Here is a 26,944-nt window from a genome sequence, read left to right on the forward strand (position 1 = left end):
GTTTTCATTAAGTACTTTCCGAGTTATGAGGCTTGAAATAATTTCTTAATTTTACATAAACTGTAAAATATCTTGTAAAATATTCATTTTTCGATTATCTTACCTTAATACTTTTATGTACAAAATAATGAGAGGAATCAATTGGTGTAAAGAAAACACATAATTGTTTCGAAAAAAAAAATGTAATTTGCAGTTAACAAATTACATTTTTTTTCTTAAAAATAACTATGTGTTTTCTTTACACCAATTGATTCCTCTCATTATTTTGTACATAAAAGTATTAAAGTAAGATAATCGAAAAATGAATATTTTACAAGATATTTTACAGTTTATGTAAAATTAAGAAATTATTTCAAGCCTCATAACTCGGAAAGTACTTAATGAAAACTAACTTAATTATAGTGTTTTGGAAAGCTCTCGAGATGAGCTACAAGAATATGCAAAAGCATATAGGGTGTCCCATTTAAAAAGTTGGAGGTGACCTTCACGTGACTTTCAGCTGACTCTTTCAAGGTCAAACTAATGGCACCGTCTCATGTCCCCCTTGAAACCATATAACTTTTGTCTGAAACGTTTTTTTCTGCAATCAAAATTAAAAAAGTTATTCGGAGTGATCGATTAAAATGGGACACCCTGTATAGAGCACATTATTATCACTACCGCGTTTCACAATAGTTGAGAATTCTATAAATTGCCGAATTTCCGTCACTTGAATATCTCGATGATTAAGTTTCATGAGCGAGAAATTTCCTTTAAATATCCTTAAAATGAAATAACGCTTAAACAAAATGCGATAGTGTTGAAATATTATCCTATATAAGTGGTGATACTGCTAAGAACGTTTCCATTTGCAAATTAATGCATTGTTTAGAAAAAAAATCCGCTGGTCGGGAATTTTGAGTGTCTGTTATTTGAAAATTTTTATGTTAGTACATATTTTTTTTTTAAGTTTCATTAATAATTCTAGATATTTCACAGTATTATTTTTATACAACAGTATGTTCTTGCATCTTTAATCCTGTTATTTTCCTGTACGTAGGGTATTCGATCAAGGTTCTGCTCACTTGTACATATTTCACCGATAATATTGTAATTTTTAAAACGCGTTACGCTCTTATAATAATAAGAACGATATCGTAATTACAGCGGCTAAGTTAGCCGGATGTCACAATATTCCCGAGAGACTCGAAAGAGAAAGCAATTTATGTATTTAGATATTGCAATAAGAACGTCCACTAAAACAGATTCAGGGAAATTGCATTGCGGAAAATATCTGGGAGATATAATATCGTGATTTTGTAAGCGCGAAAGTTAGCTATGTAACACGCAAAAACAACGTAGGTCAGTATTTTCGGATACGCGTTCCTCTAGTGAGCGATTGAAGTATCTATTTTACTGTAGTGCTGCATTTTATCAATCCAAATACGATTTAACCGCGTTTCGCTATAATTATTCTAGAAATGTAAATATACACATATAATGATAATAGATTAAAATTGATTCTAGTCGGGGAGGTATGTATGGACATACCTTCTTGCAGTGTTTCGTTAGATCAGTATAAAGTAACGATTCAAAAGCGATTTTCGATCTAATATATACATTCGCAATTATTTTTTTAGATAAAAATCTAACAACGATCTACCTATTTATCCGTGTTGCGGTTCTCATTACGCACATATAGCCTTTGAAATTTAGAAATATAGTTGCTACTAATCCAATATTTATATACATATATAAATATTGGATTAGTACATATATATAGCCTTGCCGAAATTTAGAAATATAGTTGCTACTAATCCAATATTTATATACATATATATGTGCACACACACACACACACATATATATATGAAAAATAAGAAAAGAGTGCCCGGATACTAATATTTCTTGCAATCGCTCGATCTTTTATCGTTCCTATTTACGAATGATCGAATTATAGATCGACAAATAATTCATAATATATATTTCACCTATGATCTTAATTTATCAAAGATATTTCTGACATAGTCGCGCGTACAGGTTTACACAGAGTTTTAGATACTTGAATATAAAGGAATATACATATATATATATAAATAGCGGACATAGCAGTCAGGAATTGTATACACGTTTGCTGATAGCGTTTATTAGAATTGAAACTAATAGAGAACGATCTAAAGCTGACGTTCGTAGTGTAAGATCCTCATCTAGTTAATAAGCGCGAATGCATGAATTTTGACAGTATTATAAGAATCCTGCTGGATCACATATATATTTCGTACTTAACGCTAATATGAAATTCTACTTGGACAATTGCACTCTGTTGCATATATTTGCAAATATTTTATCTGACTTCTTAATCTTACGTTTTTTTTTTTCAAACATCTTTAAGAGAAGCGTTATAATAAATTGTTGCAAATTTAGTCATAATAATGATTGCGAGTGAGATACAGAGACTTGAAACATTTTGAGACTTGAAACATCGTTCAAGATAAAAAAAAAAGAAAGTAGTTAGAGGCATAGGATTTGCGAGTGCGAGCTAGATCTATGAATAATTTCGACTTTGTATCACTAATGAGAGACGCTAGAATGAGAAGCTGTGCGGATTGTGAGAATTTGCGAAACAAAGGATAAAGTTAGTAAAGAGAGAAAGGCGATATACACGAGGTGATTACATGTAATAATACTGAAAGTTGATATAAAAAGTGTATATTTACGATTATTTTCTTAAAAGATACGAAAGAAACATCGACGTCTCGCATATAAAATGATTTGTTTCACATTTCTCTTTTTAAGATATCTTTTTAAGACGGACACGAGCGTACTCGGTACTCGGCCAGTTATTCGAGGATCACGCACATGTACATATATCTACGTGTGCGTACGAGTAGACTTGGCAACACGAAGCGTCTGCCTCTTAAGCATCTTTTAAACACCATGCGGTCTATCTTACGAGATACAGAATTACAGATATATATATATATATACAACCCTCCTACAGTTATTAAGATCCAAGTGTCCGGGTATCCGGATTCACGTCCGCATCCATTGTGAGAAAAAAAGTGATCGAGAATAATCTCCGAGAGATAGAGAAATCGTCTCTCGAGCGAAGGTGGCCGAGTTTCGAGGACGGCGTGACACACGATTCTCGATTTATTTAACGACCAATTTAATACGGTCCGCTGGGACCCGGATGTGGTGCTCCATAACTATCGATGGGTTGTCCCGGTTGTTGCCCCGGTGGACCGTATTCGCCACCCTGTGATTCCTTCTGTAATGCGTGAAAATAAATATATATGAAGGAGATGAAAAAAAAAGAGGGAGAAACGACACACGCGTAGAATATTTTTATACTAGTAGTTCGTCGCGCGATCGTGACCTTTTCCGCGATTGCAGTTTGATAGAATTCGATAGACAATCTCTCGCGCAATTTAAATCTCGTCGGTACATATATATTCTGATGTAAAGCCCGAGGCAATTTAAGCCAGAGAGATTTCTCAGTAGCTATAATTGATTGATGCTGTAAAAGGATACTCCTCGATCGATGCTTGATTAATGCGTAATAATAAATATACATAATTAGATATTTCCTTTGCAACAAAGAACTGCAGCTGATGCGCAGTGTAATTAATAGTTGCATCTGTCTTGACTGAGACTTTATTCTAGAAATTTCAACAGCTCGCTTATGCCAATAGTATCATTATACTAATCGAGGAGAGAAACTTTCTACAATTATTCAAGTCGTCAATATGTCAATTATCTTGACAATTTTTTACGCGAAAAAAAATGATTGGTCCAACTAAACGAGGCCGTAAACTTGCTGAAATAAATGACGGGCGGATATCATTGACGATATGTCTGGTATTCGCATCTATAACTCCTACGCAAAAAAAAAAAAGAAAGAAAAAATGCCCGTTCGCTTTATCATCCAAAATGAGCAATTTACATTCCGCAAGCGAGGCGCCACACTTTCCTCTTTCGTCATTGGGACATTCGAGGAGATGCTTAACCAAGGCTCTCTCGATAGACTGCTTTCTAGCGGTTGTTACATCGTGTTTTAAAACGACTGAAAAATTGCACAATATATATATTGCGTTTTAATTCCCCTCACAAGGAGGAACATTCTTAGTCTACGTGCGTCCCAATTTGATTGTATAAAAGTGGGAACCGAGAGTCGCAAAAAAAAAAGAAAAAAAGAGAGAAGAAAAGAAGACTACCTGAGTTTTGTAGCGGATGAAGTAGACCTCGGGCTTGCTGGGCTGCGTCGGCGCCTGCGTCGGAAGTACGACGTCGGGCGCCTCTTCCGGTTTCTTGACGAGCACGTAGATCAACGTCTTCTCCTCATCCGGCTGCGGCAGTGGTGGCAATTGCGGTGCGGTCGGCGTAGGCGGCGTCGGCGCCTTGATGAAGACTATCTTGTAGTGCTTCTGCGGCGGCTGCGGCAACGGCACGTGCTTAGGCGCTTTGTACTCGGGCGCTTCCGGTGGCGGCACGTGGACGTACACGTGCTTGTGGACCACCGGATTCTGTTGCGGCGGTCCATAACGGTCCGCGGGTGGCCCGTAGCTACCGGAGGGACCACCCCCGCCGGAGGGTGGGAAGTACGAGCTCACCGGCGGCTCCGGCGCCGGTTTGGCGATCACCAACGCGATCGACGAACAGGCGATCACGAAAATCGTGCTCTAAAATGAGAGAATAATATCGTTACCCTAACAGCACATGATATCATTCGAATATTCTATACTCATACTGTAAATATACGTTACAGATGTAATATACTGAGAATAATCTCATAACATCTCTTGTTGTATATTATTTTTCATATATTCTCAGAATATACTTTGCATATCTCGTATTAGTATATTCTTTCTCGTATATTTTCAGGATATTCTATAATATTGCATGTGTTTCCTCATTTTGCCGCTACGCGCGCCACCAAACTCGTACTTAATTTTCGGTGAGATGGATATAAAGGACTGATACTAACTTGAGTTCCAAAGTTTCTTCTTTTTTCTTTTTAGTCAGTTTAATTTATAATAAACTGACTTAATTTAAAATTTTTCATTTGTTTAGTAGTTTAGTTGTTCTGGATTCCTTGTTGGGATTCAGAATACTAAAAAGATTATTTAAAATTAAAATGAGAAATAGTGTGTCCGTTTACTGCATTTATTAAAAATATTTCTATTACATATATGAATTATATTACAAGATATTCTCAGTATTTACTATTAACCAAAATAGGCGGACATTAGGGCATTCTTAATATATACTTAGATAGCACTTGGGTCAAATTAGCGTGTAATTAACAATTGTTAATTTTATAATTCGTTATACATCGCGTGCGAAAGTTATAGCGAGGCATATAATATATTGGTTAATATGATGAATTATTAATAAATTGTTAATTATACGTTCATTTAACACAAATGGTGTGTGAATAGGAATATATACATATTTGTGTGTGTAAATGGCATCGTCCGTGAATGGGTGAAATATGCGCGCTAAGCCGTGTCGCTTGTTAAGGAGCTAATTTGCAATGGAGATTTCTTGATTTGCGCGATCCATCGTTATCAACGATTCGTCCGCGATCGATTGTCGCGGCTTGTCATGACTTTTGACTCGCAGTCACGTAATCGTACAATGTACAATTTCCCTCCCGATAAAGACGACTAATACTCTCTTGCAACACGAGGAAACTCGTTAGCGGGCTTTTCAACGTCGATCCCTTCAACCGTCAGTCGACCGGTCGCGACCTCGCGAGTTTTCGCAACTCGCGATATTTCTCTTCGCACCGCGGGACGTGGGAAAGTGTATTGATCTAGAATAGCATTTTCCGTTCCCACATTTCCCGGACAAGGAGTGAGGGAGAGAGAGGAGCACCATGTCGCAGCGTCAGCGCGGAAGGAGGACGATATGCTGTCAATGTACCTGTGGGCGATACCTCACTTCGCTCGAGCGAAGCTTCCTACTCATTTAACGACCCGCGATCGTTTAATCATGATGCTTTGAGAGCGCGGCGGTGTCGGGAGACTTTGAGAGCAGGGGCTCTGCTTTCGCTATTTTCCTTGGCGCTGTAATTATCAAGACCGTGTCGGTGAATGAGGGGGCGGGGGGCGCGGGAGGATCCCCCTTTTACTTTTACACCGCGGTTGCAAGTTGCTTCGAATCCGCGGGATTCATACGCGATGCGCGGGGACACGTTTGAGAGATTTTTTTCTCAGTCTCTCTTTCTCTCTCCCTCTCTCTTTTCACGGCGGGAAAAACGTGCCGGGTCACTTTCCATCGTCTAAAAGAAAAAAAGAAAAAGAAGAAGAAGCAGATGCTCGGTCACTGGAACCCGTGATGATGTAAACGCGCAGACTCGCCAACGGAGCAAGATCTGTATTACTCGAGTAGAAAGCGAATGTCTTTCGACAAATATTTTTCTCGCATCAATTTGTTGATCGTATGCTTTTTTTTTTTGATCGACGCGGCAAGAAAAATGACGAACGATTTGAGAGGAAGAGATGGGAGAGACGGGCAATCGGAATGTCTCGATGACCGTGCGATTTCGCAAGGACGAACCGAAAGTTACTCCCGTTATAATGCACCTGGTCACTCGATCGCTCGTTACTCGGTAAAAGGATTGCGCCAATCGACGTTTAAACTTAACAACCGGTTTTGAGTGTCCCTTGAAAGAAGAGAAGAGAAGAAGAGGTAGCAGGTACTTGCTTAAGCTTCGGATTTATAGCGCTTCAAGTGTAAATAATGCAAAGGTTCAATTCGATAAAGTTACACTTGTCCTCGCAAATAATATATTACATAGCCGTAATAAAATGCCTCTTTATTAAGCACGCGATCGACGAATAATCATAAATAAAATGCGTACACCTTGTGTGTAACGTGCGCGTAAGATAGCGTAACGTCTTATATTTTATTGCTCGCATCAATCACCCTCGTGCGATATATAATAATTCAATTGAAACGTCCCTCGTTTAACGTTTTTCGAAATGTGGCACCGATAAAAAAAAAAAAAGAAAAAGATAAGCGCCAAAAATATCCTTAATTCGGCGTCTTTGAAACTCGAGGACTTTCCTGAAGCGAAGTATATCGAATAATAATGAAGATTTATTTTTGACACGCGTTTACTTACTGCGACGGTCCGCATTTCTCCTACGTGTGTATCGGATTCAGGTGGTACTCCCGAAATGTAAGGCACGTAGAAAAAGAGGAACGTGTCGAGCGGGCGGCGTTTCACTTGCGAGCTTTCACGCGTGTGGCGTGCGATCGAGGCTCTTCCGAACTTTTATAGAGGCCATCGAGGGGATACGTACCTACCTACCTACGGAAAAGGAAGGCACAGGAAGGTGGACGGTGGTAACGTCATCGTCGTCGTCTTCTTCTTCGTCGTCGTCATTGTCGTTACGCGTCCCTCTCTTCAGGGGGTTTCTTCTTTCGCGTCGTCATCTATTGCTTCCTTCTCGCCGGTCGTTTCAATGGAGTTCGACATACCGGTCGAGAATCCCAGAGGTGCGACACGGCATGGCACGGAGAAAATGAAAGTACTCGAGATGAAGATTCATCGTCCCGCGGAACAATTTACCGCCTAGCTGACGTCGCTTGACCGATATTTTTCTTCCGCGTATCATCGAGATGAAAGTCGATTTTCTTGCAACGATTATATCGATGACAACGCAACCTCCCTGACAGGGGTGTTTTGCGGAATCTAGATTTTTATTAAGATCATTAATTACTGTAATGTAGCTGATTTTTGGGTGAAGCGTGGCACAGTAGATAGCGCACTAGTCTACAAAGCCAAAGGTCCCGGGTTCGATTCCCGATAGAACCGAAAAATTGTATACGCTCGCTCCTCTCTCGGAAGGCACTGGCAAACCACCGAGAAATCTTGCCAAGAGAATCTCTCTATTTTTCAGCCGTTCGGAATCAGCATTAAACTGTAGGTCCCATATACGTGTGATAATCTGGTGCGCAACACAGGTATATGAAAGAGAGAGATCACTATGTTCGGACACGAACAAAAGGACTAAGAAGAAAAAGCTGATGAAATTGAAGCTTGCTCGCGAACCCTCCGATTTTTTCCATTTGTTCGCGCGCGAGAAAAAAAGTACGCGTATAAAGTCAATTATAAATTTAGTGAAAATCGAGAAGTAAAAAGAACAAGTAAAATTTACGACAAATCGTCTCTCGTTCTTTAATTTCGCGTGTTAGAGGCTAATTACGTCGGCTTTTATCGTTCACGCGGAAACGTCAAGTAATTAGGATTCCGCGAGATTGAAAAGAATTTAAAGCGAGATGGAGATTCTCGCGAGCGATAAAAATAGTATCATCTGGAGATGATGCTGGAATACTTTTCACTTTCTTCGTACCGACGTATGCGGTTACCGCATACGTACGCATTACGTAAAATGCGTGAAAAGATATTTCTGGACGACTCGAGTGCGCGCCCTCTCCCTCCCCCGCACATCACGAGTTAATAAAAAACTATACTTTACTATTGCGTGGGGAGGGAGGAAGACGCGTGCGTGCCGATTTAAATATCCGATTGACTCGGTAGGTGCCTAAAATGCTGTAGAGGTGAATTATTCATCGCGCATATCGTAACCGATGGGAATGCCGTGCGCGAAATCGCTCTTGACATAACTACCTACTCTCGATCGATAGGATACCAATTAATGAATTATTCATTATTTGCTTTGCATAGCAAATCGGAGTTTAGAGACAGAGAAGACGTGTGAGAAAAAAAAAGAAAACCGCGGCTACTGTACGCAAACCGATCCGACACTCGAGCAAAACTCATTATCTACACCCGGAGGGAGAGACCTCTCCCCCCGCTATCATTATACATATATATATATATAAATATATGTGTGTGTGTGTGCGTGTGTATGTGTATGTACCGGACGTTGGACGATCGCTTCGTTACCCAATGTATACTTTCTTCTGCGAGTAAAACGCACGTACATGTACTTTGTTGCCGTGCGATTATCCGGACGACATCGTCGTCATCGTCCGCGGCCTGGACGCGGGAGGAGAGCAACGGGACGTGCGAATTCACCTCTTGCCGGTGGTCGTCGCGCGTTACGCGATCGCGATGTTGGAGGGATATGACCGGCATTCGTAAACGTACGGTGTATCGCCGTAGGATCGTGATGCGCTTTGAAGAGTCGCAGTCTTGATATGCGTCGCACGGCGCGGAGAGCATTTCACTCTGATTTCATCCTCGGGCGCTTGACCGGCGAAGTTATTCGTCGGATATATCGCGCGGCGAACGGAAGTCGAGGATGATGTAGATCAGTGTGGTCCTCGTGTGCCGAAATATGCATGTTGTATTAGAAAAAAAATATCTTTAAAAAAAAATTAAAAAGGAATTATTATACATGTTAAATATTACACATGAAAAAAATTTATTTCAAAAAAATAAAAAAGGAATTATTATAAGCGTTATTTCTTATTTCTTATTTCTTAATTGTTGCTTTTGTTTAATTTTTCATCGTATCTTTTTTATGTAAAGAAATACGCCAATTAGAAATAATAAACTGTACACACTATATCGATTTTTATACAATTGCCGAGATGCATATCTTTTATATAAAATATTCTTAAGATGTGACAAAATATATATGTGCATATATAACAACATGAAAGCGATAGAAGTTCATTAAATATAAAGAGAAGTTAATTATAAATATATGTCGCGAGCAAGTTGCACGATAAATGTAATTTTTTATTTCCAATAGACGTTATTTTTTTATTATTATCATAACTTTTATAAAAAAAGACAGATTTATAAAATTTTTTCCGATGTGCAATTTTCCAAAAAACATTATTTCTTTAAATTTAAATACAAGGCATACAGTTAAGTAAAAAGACTCAAAATCTTTGAAATAACTTGTCATTTAATTTCTATTGTCATTTAAAGTCCTTTAAATTTGCTTTAATCATACCCCCCTCGAAAATAAAGTTGCAAACCAATCGGTTACAAAATAAATGACTCATTCCATATAATAAAATCCCCGTACAATGAAAACCCAATGTTTAATTTGACATCAATGAAGCGTGTTAAAAACTCGATCAGTCCGCCCAAGATTCGATATTCTTAATTACGTAGATAAAAAGAGGGGGGAATTTTTCGATTCTTTACGATTTCGTTCACGTAGAAAGCTCGCCAAGAGAAGATTCGCTGAATATCCGGTCGGAATTCGTTTTTCTTCTCCTTATCGCGATCGCGTTAAGTACGTACATCTTCGCGACGATATCAGGGCGAAGGTATCAGAGCGAATCGCGAGCGCATAAATCCGACGCTACATAAATTTTACGTCGCTCCTCGCCTCGAACGCGAGTGAACGTACTCGCTGTGTAATATTACATGTACATGATATGACGCAGCTCTCTTAGCGCAAACACATACACATATATCATTTATTATATATGTAAGACGCGGATACTTTACCCACCCCTATAGACGGTGCGATTGCGTGATTCAAAATTGCCTCCCTCTTCCCTATCTTCATCTATCAAACCATCGACGCTTATTTTCCCCGGTTATTACAAACGAGAAATCGTAATAGACGCTCGTAAACAATTAGCTATAAGTGATATAATCGGCGCGATAATTCGCGCCTAATAAATCCCGACTCGATCTTGCCTTCGAGAGATAAGAGGTCGATTGCTCAACGTTTAATCTCGTAATTGGAAAAAAATGTAAAAATCGATTCGCGCCTCGACAAAGTGCCTAGCGAAAGCGATGGACCTGTCACGTACCTGTCAAATGTCGATTCTAATTAATAACATTATACGATTTTCGCACGAAAGTTACGCGACTAATGGCCGTCGTCGCATTCGTTGTGGACGATGAGTTTCACCGGCGCCGTTCGAGAGATTGAGAGAGATCGTTGCCGAGATAGATCGGAGCTGTTTTCTTAATCTCGGACGACTACTCCGGATTCCCTTCTATTGTAAGCGTCGAGTCCGCATATTCGAAAACGCATTCTCACCTGCCTCGGATATAATACCAAGGATCAATTAGGCCCGCGTTTTAACACGTTCGCTTAATAACACGATTTCTCGCGACTACGTCGGATTACGAATGAATTTTTTTTTCTCTCTCTATAAATACAATCGATGTAAATTAACTGATTTTAAATATTTGATAGTACGATTAATGAGATCTGGAGAAAACTTCATTTTTAATCTGTCATTGAAGCAAAAAGCGAATAAAGCGAAATTTCAGCAAAAAGGAATCGCTTGTGATAATCAATCAGAATTATCTGTTGATCCACGAATCGAAAAGACAGAGTGTCATTGGCGTCTTTTTAAAGCGCTTATTACAAATTTCAAATGCGAATCGCAAACTTTGTTTTTTTTTTTAATCTTGATTTATCGTTTGCAAGAAACACACGGCTTTTCGCTTCTGATGTCACAATACGATGCGTAGAGTCGCGGTGTAAGATACTAGGAGCATCTTATAATGTTAAACGCGCACCTGGACATCTGCCAGGAGATCCGTAATACACGTAAATTTCAAAAGAATAGTTCTAAGAGTATAAAAAATGGCAAAAGGTTTCTCCGCGACACGACGTTCATATAATCTTCTCCGAATGTCGAAATCGCATTATACCGGCGCCTCTTTTCTCTCGCCCACCCTTAGATATACATACATACATATATACACACAAATATATATACATATATGTGTGTAAATATTCAATCGTTAGAGATCCAAAAATTCTCAGATAAAAAAATCACACTCTCCTAATCTTTCGAAACCGCAAAGAATCTAAGAGACTTTCGACAGCAGCTCTCAAGGCTGTCGGATTATCTCTCTATTAATATGTTGCCGACATTTAAATCGTTATCGATTATGGGACTCGAGGCTCTCCCTTGTGGCTTGCGATCCGTGTAATGTATACGATAATAATGGAGACGATAATATTTATCTCGGAGAGAAAGAAAGCCAAGGAATTGACGCGCGCGCGCCCTTGGCCTATATATATATATATAGGGTGTTTCTTAATAAGTGCGAAAAATTTTAAATGATTCTTTGTCGAAAATTAAGAGGGTCTTTTTTCATATACATATATATATATATATATATATACATATATGAAATATATATATATATATGTATATGAAAAAAAACCCTCTTAATTTTCGACAAAGAATCATCTAAAATTTTTGGCACTTATTAAGAAACACCTTATATATATATATATATATATATATATATATATATATATATATATATATATATATAAGGTGTTTCTTAATAAGTGCCAAAAATTTTAGATGATTCTTTGTCGAAAATTAAGAGGGTTTTTTTCATATACATATATATATATATATTTCATATATATATATATATATGAATTTATATATATATATGTATATGAAAAAAAACCCTCTTAATTTTCGACAAAGAATCATCTAAAATTTTTCGCACTTATTAAGAAACACCCTATATATATATAGGGTGTTTTTTAATAAGTGCGAAAAATTTTAGATGATTCTTTGTCGAAAATTAAGAGGGTTTTTTTTCATATACATATGCTCCTACATCCCTCTCTGTGGAGTTACACTCCTCCAAAAATGGGAGTAAAAATTAGGTTTTTATTTTTTGCTCAAATTTGGAACAAATTAAAAAAAATGAAATTAGGAGGATATTTTTTATTAGTAAAAAGGTTATTTATTAATATTTTTTTCAGCCTTCTGTATTGTTATAAAGGGATGAAACTAGCAACCCCTATTCAATTTTTTATTAGAACTTTTTAATGTTTATATGAAAACCCCCCTTAATTTTCGACAAAGAATCATCTAAAATTTTTCGCACTTATTAAGAAACACCCTGTATATATGTATGCGGCGTATCGATTTCAAAATCTGCTCCTGTCTTCTTCGTGTGAAAAAAGTCGCGCCGACCGAACCTCGATTGGCCCGATCGAGGCCTCATAGGTCCTCAACCATGGCCGCCCACTTGGACGGACGGTAGAGCGCGATGGGTGAAAGTCAAACTAATTACGGCGAGTACGCGAGCCGCTCCGCGTTGCAAAACCAAGCAACAGCTCGCGATTCGCACGTCTCGCCAACGAATACCGGACCGCTAAACCGGAACATATACACACTCCGTGTGTTGTGTGCGGCTTATCTCTTCTTTCGCCTAATCTCCCCCCAGTAATCTCTGCGAATGCGGCCTGCGATCCGTTTTCCTTTTTCTCCTTCCTCTCGCATCGTTCTCGCCGTGTAATAACTCTTACGTGTGTTCGAATCGTTATACATTCGTTATACTTCCGGTGGTATGCAAATACCGTTAATCTATTCCAAGTTGTATAGATTCTCCGACTTAGAGCGAGAAAGAGAGAGGCGTGTGATACGTCATATAAATGTATATATCGAATATCACGAATTATCTGATCGTAAAACGGGACACCTGTTCGGCAATGCGTTCCTCCGTCTCGTGCCCGATTTACCGGATAAATTTCACCGTACGAATTTCACCATACGCGCATAACATCGTTGAAACTTGCGAAAGCATCAGAAAACTCTCAAACGTTGCGCTGCGATTCAGATGCTTTAATATAATATACGGATAGATCTGTATAGAAGATTTTGTCGTCTAAAAAATATGCCGCAAACATATCTATAATTCATTGAAAAATGTACTATCTTTATGTAAAAAAATTAAAAGAAAACAATATGTACATTTTTCACACGATGAGACTGTTCTATTTGATCACATTTGATCGCATGTGATAAAATGCTCATTTAATTACACTCGCTTTCATTCTACGTAATTAAGAAATCAAGAAATCTTCGTCTACATCTACAAATGGCACAATTATCAACCGAGCGTTAAATTAATTTCGAGTAGCATGTAATTCTATACTTATCGAGATGTCAATTAACCTGCGGTAGGCTCGTCGGTAAAATTATTCGATCGATGCATCTTTGAATATCCGCTTACGTCGTACTATTTCATTGTATTGTTTTATTTTGACTTTCTATTATACTTTTAATTACGTCGCTATTTCCATGAAAGTCGGCATCTCGAATTGGTGGATTGGTCTCGCGAGTTTATATTTTCTACAAATTGATAATAATTATCATATTTTCTACAAATTGATAATAATTATCATGCGATGTAGCGATCGGGGGAGAAATCTTAAAACGATCAATGGAGAGGATATATTTTGAGAGAGGATATATAACGTCATGTTGAACTGATCCCATTTGGCGGTTTTGATTTCAGGATCGATTCTGGGAGTATCCCGTTTGACCACGTTGCGATTGACCACAGTCAATTATATCGACCTGTGCCTAGGGTAACCAGCAATGATTAACCAATCAGAGAGTCCTATTTTGAATTGGCCAATTGGCGACGTGGTCAATCGGGTACCCTCCGTCGATTCTTAGCCAATTTCTCAGCATCGTATCGAATTTTGAGTTTTGGCAGGAAAACCATCTTTTTTCATCTATTTCTCATCGATTTTCACCTAATTTTTCCGACTCGTTCGAGGTCGACCTGTTAAATTTCGGATCAGTGGATCTCTTGTCCCTGATTGTCCCTGATTGTCTCATCGACGACGGGAGAAGTCAATCCTAACGTCGACAGAAGCCAGTTGAAGAAGCTGCCAGAAGACGCCGAGGTTGACCTGTTAAATTTTGGCTCAGTAGATTCCTCGTCCTTGATTTTCTCATCCACGACGGGAGAAGTCAATCCTAACATCGACAGAAGCCAGTTGAAGAAACCGCCAGAAGACTCTTCCTTGTTCAGAGGAACACTGCTATCCTTGGTATCTGGCAAATAGGGAGCCAGACCGCCAAGGTCGTCGAGGAAACCCAAGTCGACCTCCTCCTCCTTGACCAGCGGATTCCTTTCGTCAGTCGTACGGAAGATTTCACCTTGCACGACCCTGACGTAATTCCGTTCCCGGTGATCGTCATAGTCGGTGCCGACCTCCGCGTTGACACGAGGCATCTCCCGCTGTGAAACCTTGCTCACCTGCTGACCTGCATAAGGTCAAAGAAGTCTTATGAAATAATATTTTCACCAGGCAGCGTGATCTCCGCGCACGAAAAATCTTTCTCTCTCACCTCTCGGTTTCTCCCCGCCGTCGTCCTCCTTTGTGGCCAATGGCCGAATTTCTAACGACCTTATCTTCAATCTCTGATACATGTCGCTCCTCCATACCGGATACTTTCGTTGATTTGAGTTGGACGGTAAGATAATCTTCGTCGGATCCGATGTCCAAATTTTCATTCTAAAATGATCATCCTCGATAGTCGTCTCTTCGTCGTCTGATATCGGTTCCCTGGTTAAATAGATCGATTGTACGGCGATACAGCCGAGGAGTAGTAATGACGTAATCTGAGGAAATGATAAGCATACTTTAATGCAAACGTTTCGTAAGACTCGCTTCTATCGCTTGGTATTCTCGGCGTTTCACTTTTAAATCGAAGGATGTATCTGAATTATTATTTTCAAATAATACTCGTAAATTACAAGCAAATACCTCGACGAATGCTGGAACGTTACTGGTTCCATGAGTATGTTTACATACATATATGTATATATGTATATGTGTATAGATTCTAAACTTATTTCATTGCATTCTTTCGACACCACAAAAGCGAAAGCAGGCCACAATCGACACGGTTCACCGATCTATGATGGACCATACCATACCATACCATGGCACCTCGAAATATGCAAACATATAGAGGAAAATATGCGGTAGAGAAATAACGTTGAGGAGACCGTAACCGCGAATATGTGTATGTGTATGTTAGTTAAATTCAATAAATTTTTTGAAGTGTTTAGAGACTCGCACGCGTTACACGTATCCATTCACGTGCTTGCAAACGCTACGACTTGCACTTTTGCCGGCTTGACAATGAGAGACCATCTCTTATATAACAAAGATACCTTTCTCCGATATTACTTCTGTAATTGCCAGCAAAATTATATGAATGGATCGCTTCTCAAGCTGAAAGCGCTACACGGAAGGTCATTACTCATGTGCGAATGTGCTTCCGGTGTACTCCTTTGACATTAACACGCTCGGTCAAGATTAACCGATGAGACGAGACTTGAAGTTTATTCATCGTGTATATAATATATGTATATATATATATATATATATATATATATATATATATATATATATATATGAATAGCTGCCGGGGTCGCTTCAATTAGAATGTAACATGGAACGAGCTTCCGAAAAGTTACAACCACACACACATACACACTTCCGTGTGTAAAATCTCGTTATTCCGCTTCTATAAGTGGGATCATAAGAACTCGCCAGCAAAAAGCATGTACGTCGATCTCGCGATCTCCGTACTGACAGTTATGACTCATTAGGCCCGGTAGAATCTAATTACGCTACGCGATTAGCGTAGCGAGGCGAGCGCTCAAGGAGAAAATAACTTCTCGTCGACGGGTCTGCGTAAAACGTTACGTGTCTTCGTCGCCACGACACGTTTTTCTCGCGATTCGCAATCAACGATGAAAAGAAAAAAATGTATCACGAAAACTTTACGAATTAATTATATGTAAAATATTATCATGAAAAATTTACAAAATATATATATAAAAAAAAGAAAACGCTGACTGACACACTCGCCTTTATCCGCATCTCGAGAAACATGTTTCCGCGATGTTTCAGTTTACATTAGCTCCTGATCGGGTCGTCGACTGACTGGCTAACGGAACAATCATCTCGAGAGACCTTCCACTCCTTAGATTAGATCTTGTTTCCATTATTTTGGAGCTTTCCAAAGCGCCTCTAAAGGACTCGTCTCTATCGTTGTCTTCCTCTTTCCCGCGAAAAAAATACTTTCTTTGGAATTCCAATCGCTTACCATGTCGAGCCATCACGGAATGCCTACCTTCTCCGCCGCCGTAGATTTACGAGCCGTGACTTTCACTCGGAATACGAGCCCTATTACGAGCAATAACGGACAGAATGTATTAAGTACAAGAAGTTATCCATCATATCGTCAAGTATTGTGATTATACATATATGTAACTATACAACTCTCGCGTCAGGCGATTTTTACGACAAGTGTACGCCCACACAGAAGAAAATATCTAATGGATATCTACTGAATATCTACATATCCATTTAATGTCCATATCCACTATGGATAACCAATAGATATCTAAAAGATGTCTAAAATGTTTATATCTCCTGAATAACCAATGATGATATCCATTGAATATCCATATAAAATCCCTATATCCATATCTACTGAAAATCTATCAAAGAAATCCACTGGACATCCATATAAAATCCACATATCCATATCTACTGAAAATCTACCAAAGATATCCAATGGATATTCATATACTTCCACGAGCTTCACGCCTCGCCGCTAGGTGGTGAAAAGGAAAACGCGTAACCCGAAAGTGGGATCCATCTAAGACAGTGTATAAGGCCGCAGACGGTTAACTTTTTTTTAAATTCCGTTATATATGGTATCTATATATAAAACATTAAATCAATATCCATTCAAAAATAATTATCAATATATACGTAATAAATGTATCTATATATAATAAATATCCACTGAATATTGTATAGATATTTACAGGATATTGGTTTACATATCCTGTAGATATTTATGGAACATTGAATAAATATCCACGCAGAAATCTGATGAATATCCAGTATACATACAATGGATATCTACAGAAATATCCACTAAATATTGTATGAATATCTAGCGGATATTTATGTAGATATCCTATGGATATTTATGAGTTCTCGAATGGCGAACATCTGGATATCTAAAGCACGTCTAATAAATGTTTCCTGTATATTCGTGGATATCCCTAATGCCCATTGAGAATATCTAATAGATATCTAATAGATATTATTTTCTGTGTGGGTTATTTTTAAATAAAATGAAACGATGAAATAGAATTCTCGACAAATTATTTCAATAGCCCTTTAATCCTCGATGAAAGAGATCCGTGCGTTTAAAATATTGCACGTAGAAAATTGCGTATATGACACGCGCATGTTTATATCTTAAAGTGATAATAATAATTGTGCGAATGTCTTAACTGAGACATACAAAGAAAGCCGGAAAGAGCATGATACATAAAATTAGAGTTGATTTATGTAAAATAATAATTATCACTATAATATAATATAATAATATAATAATATAATATAATAATATACTATAATAATATAATAAAATTACATATTATATAATAATTAAATATATAATAATAAAAATAAATATATACATGTAATAAAAATTGTATATTTAATAATAATAATAATAATTATTATTATTATTTAATTATAATTATAATTAAAATAATAATTTTTATTATTGTAAATTATAATAATAATTATTATTATAACTTATAATTATAATTTTTATAATAATATTTATAATAATATTTATTGTATAATTTATTTATCATCTGTGCGACAATTCATTGATACAAATATATACAAGAGAAAATGTATCAGCTCTCGCAAGAAGATATTTCGATACATCGACTATCATTTAAAAAGAGTCTTTCACATTGATGCGGAAATTTCATTTTCGTCTATAAAGGATAAACTCGTTTTGGACAACTGAATTCATATAAAAATTATTACAATCAAATTAGTTTTTATTATTTATTCATGAGAAAAGAAAATGAGAAAAAAGTTCTCAAAGGATTTTCCACGGTCAGTAATTTTGTTTTCGATAAAAATATTGACGATGCGCATATTAATATTACAACCCTATATATATATATATATATATATATATATATATATATATATATATATATATACAATATATCATAATCCTGAATGTTACATTAATAAAAAAAGTATCATTCTATAAGGTTGCAGGTATATGTCATTTATGCTAATTAGTACCTGTTATCGCTATTATCAGCTTCTTCTCGTAAAGGTCTCCGTCTACCCAAGTTTCACGTCTAGTTTCAAGTCTATGGTCCAGAGCGAACTTCAGCTGAAGGAAAGACCGATCAAAATGGCGGCGTACTTGGCAGTTGTCTGTTGTACATAATAGGTTATCGAAGTGGTGCCCCTATATGTGACGGATAATCCTCGCGAATCCCACGAGAAGCCAGCGTAAAAGTCGTCGAGAGTGATATTATGATCATCGCCAGATAAAATTCGTATACACGGCGCGTTTTAACCTCCCGTATATCGTACGCATCTGAAAGATAATGGCCGAAAATGTCACCGCAAGCGACGATGAGCTCCTGAAAAACATCAAAATGCTCCTTTGGGGTTCGACCGTCAAGGAGGACATTTTTAAGCGATGGGCGCAAGGTAACGAGGAATATTATCCTGGACGATTGAGTTTCTCGGAGGCAGATAAAATCGCGCATACGTCATGTTACATCGGTGTAATGGCCGATGAGCAGTGATATTTGTAATCATTTTCACTGAAGAAGGCTTGGGAATTCGCTTCTCACGATATCCTTCATGTTATTCCGCAGTCTCTCCCAAGACTTTCTTTGCAATCCTGTGAAATTGATCAATTTGATAATTTAATACTGAATAACGTTTAGAAGATGATGAATGATATAAAATCACGTTATAAAACTCATAATGAAATATTTTGAACTTACATCGTTATTATTTCCTAGAGTAGCTATCTAATAATTATCGTTTTTTACAGGCTTTTACTTCAGTATAGATGAACCTACCGCACTTGTACAGAGAGAAGGAGGACCTTGCGCCGTTATAGCTTCGGTTCAAGCATTTATCTTGAAACAGTTGCTATTGGAAAGTGATGTTGTAACTTGGAAGACTATCCAGGCCAAAAAGTGTGATCAGTTACTTGTGAAAGCTATGATTGAAATTATAAATCAAGCCGTCAATGTTCGAGATCCTAAGTATTCGATAGTATATGTCAATGATTCCAATGATTTTGCATCTGGTAAAGAAAGTTCCGATACTAAATTGATGGAAGCCGCAATAAATTCAGACCAAGATACTAGCAAAGTTAATCAAATTAGTGAAACACAGGCTACGAAACAAGAGTCATTGGAATCGGAAGTTTTTCATTCTCAATTGAGGTACGTTCATGCCAAGATATATATATATATATATATATATATATATATATATATATATATATATATATCTTGAACTAATGCTGGAGCTTTTCTTTCTAATACTTAATGCTGGAAATTTTATTTCTTATTATTAATTATATTTTATTTATTATCTTTCAGGATATTTATTACAAGGAGCATCGATGATGTGGAGGATTTCTTTACAGAACGAATTGGAATGTTGAAAGATCAGTATGGTGTATTGTTGCTACTTTACACAGTGATGTGTACAAAAGGAGCTTCAGAAATATGTCTTGAAATGTTGGAGCCCATAGAACCCATGATTGATTCTACCTATGGATATGGAAGTCAAAATTTAATCAATTTAATGCTGACTGGTCGAGCAGTTAGTCATGTTTGGGATCACGATCAGGACATTAGTGGATTAAGTGAGATGGCTTTATTTTATTTATTTTTTTTTAAACACAATACAACTATTCATATCTCATTCAATTTCATCTATTTCTTGATGTAATACGCGCGTATAAATTATCTTTTTTTCTACATTAATACATTACATATTAAATGTTTTGCAGAATTACGTGGGATAGATAAACAGAATAAAGTGGGATTCTTGACTCTGTTGGAACATTTACGTTATTGCGAAGTGGGAACATTTCTAAAGTCACCCTCGCATCCGATTTGGGTGGTGGGATCGGACACGCATTTAACCGTGCTTTTCTCTACAGAAAAGCGATTAGTGAGTCCAGAAACACCGGCAGAACAGGCACGAAGAATTTTCAAACGCTTCGATCCAGAAGGAAATAATTTTATCGCGGCAAATCAACTGCAGAATGTAATGGCGGAATTAGGGCTGGTGACTGATGCAGAATAGTACGTTTTCTTGTTTCCTCTATACATTTATATCGTTACTATTGTACATTGATAAAACTACATAAAAGATAAAAGTATGTGACTTGTGTTAAATTTGACTGTCAAAATATTTTCATTGAACATTGAAATATTTTTGCAGTGTCAATATCATAAGAAGGAAACTGGATAGTGAAAATCTAGGAATAATTCTTCTCGCATTGTTTATGGATGAATTTTTCCCCGAAGAACCATGTATGTGTCCAGATACATTCGTCTTGTATCACTACAATGGTCTGCAACGTAGCAATCCGGAAAATAGAGTGAAGTACCACATGGGACAAGCGGTATTACTCGAGTGCACTGTGAAGTGTATCATGGATAGCAATCCAATGCTGACAGTCCTGCAGACAAAGTGGCCAAGGATTGAGATACAGTGGGACATAGGACGGAATCCTAGTTTAAATTAGAATTTATAAACTGTAATATATATATAAATATAAACACATACATATACATACATGGAACACAAACACAATAGGGCCGAACGTATAGAATGACTTGACCGAGCGCTTCTATAGAATATCATTGAAAGAGAGAGAGAGAGAGAGAGAGAATTACCATTTTAAGAACGCTTCTATAGAATATCGTTGAGAGAAAGAGAATTACCACTTTAAGCCCGTAGTCTAGTCAAATCGGCCATCCTCTGATTCGTATTGGTGAATACTATAAAGGATATTGATTATACACCTGCCAATATAAAATATTATTTATTTCCACGGAAATATAATAGTATTTGTAACACATATGGTCAAAGTAAAAATTTATTAAAAGTATTTTATGCCATTTAATGTCAAAATATTGCACCGCACTGTCTGTGTCAATGAGATTGAGATTTATTTTTATGAGGATATTTATTATGTATTATCAAAACTACAATCTCTATTTCTCTAGTTATACTTTATAAGGGAAAATACCTTAATGAAATTTTTCGACCCAATAGAATTTAACGATGGTCGACTGCTTATTATAATGACACCAGACAAGGTTCTTAAAAGATCAGACAGGTTTCTCAAAAAAATTCTATTTATTCGTGCAGTTTACTTCATAAGAAAGTTATTCGTTACATTTTACAAAAATAGTTTCTAGGCGAGCTTAAATAAAATTCATTTTGTTGTGTAATTATATGATAGATAAAATATACAATATTATATAATATATATAATTATATATATTATATATTATATAAAAAAAAATATGACGCGCTATCATTTTTAAATTCTGCGTGCGCTATTATTTTATAATTCTTGCCATAAATATGATTCGTACTTTAAGAAAAGCGCCTTTTCAATCAAATTATTAAATTTTAAGTATTTTTTTTCTAATTGATAGTAAGTATAGCAAGCAATACATAGCTATGAATTCTATAAAAATCAACATGTGAGATATAAATTAGGGCGCTTTTTTGAGATATTATTTAATAATTTTTACGATTATTTAATCAATGTTTGTTTTATATAACTATTGCAAAAATGCAGCAATGTTAAATAAACTTACTACTTTTGATTAAAAATAGTTATTGCAATCTGACTTTGTTTTGCAATAATTAAAACCCAATTTAAGGTAAAGATTTTTTAACAATTACATATAAATCGTCCATTATTCTTCAATTACAAACATTATTTTAAATCATTCTTTGACACACTATAACAGATTAGTTTTATATGCTTACAATTTTATATTTAAATTTACTATTATTAAATTAATTACTTCAATCATACATAATATTTATTATATTCATCATATTTACATTATATAAATCAGGCACGATCTATATTTGCACTACTTGCAACTAGTATGTATAGAATGGTTTGTCTTATACTATTATAAAGATTTTTATTTCCCAAATTTTAAAATATGTATACATTTTAATCACTTGCATCATCAACTTGATTATCATCACCACCACTTCCCGCAGAAGTTTCAGAATTAGATTCTTCATCTGAATCTTTAAGTACCTTTCCTTTAATATTTTTTTTGGGCCTATGTGTTTCAATATCCGATCCTTCCTCATCCGAAGAATAAATGTTTGAAGCTGTAGAGACAATATTTTTTAAATATCATAAAAGAATTATTGCACAACATTGCTTTTAATATAAGAATAAGTAAATCTAATATAATTTTATATAAGAGATAAATGCAAGAAAAAAAGATGCATTTTTAAGTTATTCATTTTAATATAATACACAGAACTGACCTTTAGAAGGAATTGCTGCGACTCCTTTTTTATACTTATTTTTTATAGCTGCCAGTGAAATTGCGCCCTCGTCATCGGAACCATCATCATGATAAGCATCGCCACTATATGCTCCTGTGGTACGATTAGTGTTCCGGATACCACTAGTACTCTTCTTTGTTTTGTTTTGGACTCGCATAGCCATACGTAATTTTTCTTCTTCTTTCTAAAACGAAAAAAAAAGACACAATGACATATTGAAGCAAGAGCATAGAAGAATCAATTTAACAGATAATATATAAAGAAATTGTCATACCTTTATCATCTCGTATCTGTTTTGATCTGGATTCATTCCCACTTGAGAAAGAACTTTGATGCCGGAGGTCTTTTGCGATCTATCAGCCAGAGACATAGTCATCTTCCTGTGCGTGAATGATTCGGTAGAGTGCGGTCGGAAAGTTAATTTTGTTCTAAACACTGCTTGGCCTTGTAAACCGGTACCTTGACGAATGTAGAGATGGTTATGATCGCCCTGTAAAGGCTGTTTGTACACATCGAAGATTTCCGAACCCAGATGTAACGACATGCTGCCATCTGACCATTTAACGAATCTTGCATTGCTCTCTTTCACTACTTTACCGTCATCGTTAAATGATTCTTTCCATCTCAATGTATTTTCAACTTTTAACTTTAATCGCGCTCGACCCTCCTCATCCAGAGTTTCCTCCTCATCAATTTCATCCTCGTACGTTTCATGATCAAACGGTCGTGTTTCAACGGACAAGAAATTTGGCAACTTTACAAAGTGAATTTCTCGTCCGAGATCAGTAGTAATTTTTGGAATTTCTACATCGATTCTAGTTTCTGGAGGTGGCTCTGGTTCTTCTTCTTTATCTTTATCCTCTTCCTACGGATAGAATATGTTTAACGTTAAAACATTGGAGGTTCTTGTCAAATTCCGCTTTTCTCGCTTCGAATTAAAAATAAGTCGCGTCCTGAAAGCACATTGATGTAAAGATTATATGCCTGTCTCGTCTTGTTAACTTACATCTTCGATGACGACGCGATGACTTGGACCTTCCCCACCGCTCTCGGATCTGCCACGACTATGACTTCTACTTCTGCTTCTGCTTCTGCTTCTGCTTCTGCTTCTACTTCTACTTCTACTACGACTTTTGCTTCTACTCCTACTTCGACTACGGCTCCGTTCCTTCTCCTTCTCTTCTTCCTTCTTGTCCTTCTCATCATCTGTGCTAATGTCACTTGCATCACCGAATAATGCGTCCGCGGTTGGAGCAACGCTATTCTCTTTATCTGCCGTCTCATTATCAGAATCTGAGTTTATTATCGTTTTAACTCGTTTAACAGTTTTTTCTGTATCTGAACCAGAACCGCTGTTTTGTCGTTTAACTTTTGATCGTTCTTCATCACTCTCATCGGACTTTAGACTCCGATCTAAGCAAGGAGAGAAAATTTCATAACATTAGATACAGTCCAAATATATTTTTTAACTTATTGTCAAGTTTCACAAGAAAGAAACATTTTAAATATATTGACTAATAAAATAAAATGAATACAAACCTGTTTGTTTAAAGGATCTGTTCGATTCATTATCGCTTTTATCATTTTTTGGACTTTTGGATTTCGATCTCTTGCCATCAGATTTTTCGGAACCTGCTCTTTCCACGGACTCGTCAAACTTTCTCGACGACGCGGAAGAATTCGAGCGCCTCTCTGCTGGACTCGCGGAACCCACTGACTTATTACTTCTTTGCGAGGAAACACTTCTAGATCGTCGACTTTTCGGCGAATCCGATGCATTGGACACAGGAGAACCTGGAGTCTTGGATTTCCTCTCTGCCGAATGGGCGGATCTTGAGCTGACGGGTGACTTTGGACTAGAGGAACGTACGCTACCGCGCGGAGATGGCGAGCGCGACCTTGGTGACCTGGGTGACTTCTGAGAGTCCATCGAACTGTTGGAGGCCACTGACTTTGGGCTGCCGCTCCTGGATCTCGCAGAACCGGATTTCTCGCTCTGAACCGAACCGACACTCGAACGTCTCGAGCCTGACCCCCCTGAAGGGCTCTCCGACTTGCGACTGCCATCCAGCTTGTTCGACTCGACGGTGGATCTCGACGCGCGGCTGGCGTTCGACGTGGGCGAAGCCGGCGCGTCATTCTCGTCCTCGGAGCGCTCGCTCCTAGCGTTGCTCGACGTCTGTCTCGGAGCTTGCGACGCTCGACTATCGCTACGACTTGATCTCGAGGACGCGGAGGCATTGTCGGATTCTGATCCTGAAAAACAGAATCAGGATTTATAGATTTCTCGTCAGATTTTGGATCTTGATCTAAGCAAGGAGGAAAATTTCACATTAGATACAGTACAAAGATAACACGTTTAATTCTTATTGCAGTTTCCCAGAAGGAAACATTTTAAATATAACGATTAACAAAATAAAACAAACGCGATCAGAATATCGTTTATAGACATAACCTCAAAAATTACTGAAATTGCTTTGCTTGCGACATTCGTGTCATATGCATTATTAATTTTAGCTTCATAGAATTGCAGAGAAACACACAACGTAAATGAAAATCCATCAACATTTACGTACCAGAATCACCGCTGGAATCGCGCAAGATCTCCCGCATCGGCGACATGTTTATCCGCTTGAAGCACAGTATATACAGGCCGTGTTCCGAATTTACTGCCAATACTGCAAATCTATAGTATACGTGACGTAAACTATAGATTTTCAGTACTGGTAGTAAATTCGGAACACAGCCACAGTAGCGCAACTTTCTGTCGGCACCTTTGATGTTAGCACAGTAGGGTCTGTTCTTTTCAGCTGCACTGCTGCACTAGTGCAATTAGTTAGAGTGAAAGAAAGTATGTTTGTCTCTTTCTAACTTATTGCACTAGTGCAGCAGTGCAGCTGAAAAGAACAGACCCTATATACAAGCTGTGTTCCAATATTCACTGCCAGTACTGAAAATATATAGTTTACGTCACGTATACTATAGATTTTCAGTACTGGCAGTTTATATCGGAACGCAGCCACAGTAGCGCAACCACAGACTTCTATATAATACACTAGACTGCTAACTCCTTATATACTAGCCCTATATTCGTGTCCCGAAAAAGTATGTACTAAAAGTACTGCTAGGTATGTACATACATACGAGAACGCTAGGTATGATGTCTTTTGGAGAAACGTTCTGATTGGTTACCCCCACTACACTTCTTTTCCGTTCCGCTTTTTCTTCTACGTGGGACTGCACCCTAAAGCGTCGTCTACAATGAGATTTTAAGGAGACTTAAGTCTTACGCCTTAAGTCTCCTTAAAATCTCATTGTAGACGACGCATTATGCGTATTAAGAGAATACTCAACTGTGATTGATCGACTTTTTAAATCTTACGCCTTAAAATCTCATTGGCCCATATTCTGAATCCTCTTTTATCGATAAAAGTGCTCCTAAAAGCGGCCTGTAGCCAATCAGAAGGCTTATATGCCATTTTTAGAGGCACTTTTATCGATAAAAGAGGGTTCAGAATATGGGCCATTGTAGACGCCGCATAATGCGTCGTCTACAATGAGATTTTAAGGCGTAAGATTTAAAAAGTCGATCAATCACAGTTGAGTATTCTCTTAATACTTGATTGTGATTGGTCAATTTCTTAAGTCTTACGCCTTAAAATCTCATTGTAGACGACGCTTAAGGGCCTGAGCACAAAGATGTTGTAACTATTTCCGACAAAGTCGTATGCGTAAGTCGGAGACGTAAACGTAGGCCATATCTTGTATTGCATGTT

General features: G+C 37.3%; 4 protein-coding genes across 7 annotated transcripts; 1 reads left to right on the forward strand and 3 right to left on the reverse strand.

The window, feature by feature from the left end:
• Window positions 1-346: 346 nt before the first annotated feature.
• On the reverse strand, window positions 347-7,251 carry LOC145959976 (uncharacterized). The gene is made up of 3 exons (XM_083079193.1): window positions 7,112-7,251; window positions 4,197-4,661; window positions 347-3,250 (listed from the first exon to the last, which is right to left on the reverse strand). Exons 1-3 carry the CDS (start codon window positions 7,124-7,126, stop codon window positions 3,149-3,151), a joined length of 582 nt encoding a protein of 193 aa, XP_082935319.1. The 5' UTR covers window positions 7,127-7,251; the 3' UTR covers window positions 347-3,148.
• A 5,205-nt stretch (window positions 7,252-12,456) lies between these two features.
• LOC145959975 (uncharacterized) lies at window positions 12,457-18,974 on the reverse strand. 4 transcript variants are annotated; one of them, XM_083079190.1, is made up of 5 exons: window positions 18,870-18,974; window positions 16,867-16,919; window positions 16,602-16,794; window positions 15,067-15,340; window positions 12,457-14,982 (listed from the first exon to the last, which is right to left on the reverse strand). In XM_083079190.1, exons 3-5 carry the CDS (start codon window positions 16,623-16,625, stop codon window positions 14,510-14,512), a joined length of 771 nt encoding a protein of 256 aa, XP_082935316.1. In that variant the 5' UTR covers window positions 16,626-16,794; window positions 16,867-16,919; window positions 18,870-18,974; the 3' UTR covers window positions 12,457-14,509. The 4 variants fall into 4 exon arrangements, with proteins under 4 accessions (XP_082935316.1, XP_082935314.1, XP_082935317.1 ...); XM_083079188.1 differs by having other exon boundaries at window positions 16,602-16,919; XM_083079191.1 differs by lacking the exons at window positions 16,602-16,794; window positions 16,867-16,919 and having other exon boundaries at window positions 18,870-18,963.
• On the forward strand, window positions 18,952-22,480 carry LOC145959974 (ubiquitin carboxyl-terminal hydrolase MINDY-3 homolog). Its single transcript, XM_083079187.1, has 5 exons — window positions 18,952-19,289; window positions 19,642-20,041; window positions 20,201-20,469; window positions 20,617-20,914; window positions 21,054-22,480. The coding sequence occupies exons 1-5, from the start codon at window positions 19,184-19,186 to the stop codon at window positions 21,358-21,360; spliced, it is 1,380 nt and encodes a 459-aa protein (XP_082935313.1). The 5' UTR covers window positions 18,952-19,183; the 3' UTR covers window positions 21,361-22,480.
• Window positions 22,481-22,660: 180 nt separating this feature from the next.
• Window positions 22,661-25,946, reverse strand: Atu (Another transcription unit). The gene is made up of 6 exons (XM_083079186.1): window positions 25,745-25,946; window positions 24,708-25,424; window positions 24,175-24,581; window positions 23,443-24,033; window positions 23,148-23,352; window positions 22,661-22,985 (listed from the first exon to the last, which is right to left on the reverse strand). Exons 1-6 carry the CDS (start codon window positions 25,788-25,790, stop codon window positions 22,819-22,821), a joined length of 2,133 nt encoding a protein of 710 aa, XP_082935312.1. The 5' UTR covers window positions 25,791-25,946; the 3' UTR covers window positions 22,661-22,818.
• Window positions 25,947-26,944: the final 998 nt, after the last annotated feature.

Source organism: Camponotus vicinus, unplaced genomic scaffold, assembly GCF_025532165.1.
Source record: "Camponotus vicinus isolate PSW18456_S1 unplaced genomic scaffold, iyCamVici1.0 SCAF_10, whole genome shotgun sequence".
Classification (NCBI taxonomy): domain Eukaryota; kingdom Metazoa; phylum Arthropoda; class Insecta; order Hymenoptera; family Formicidae; genus Camponotus; species Camponotus vicinus.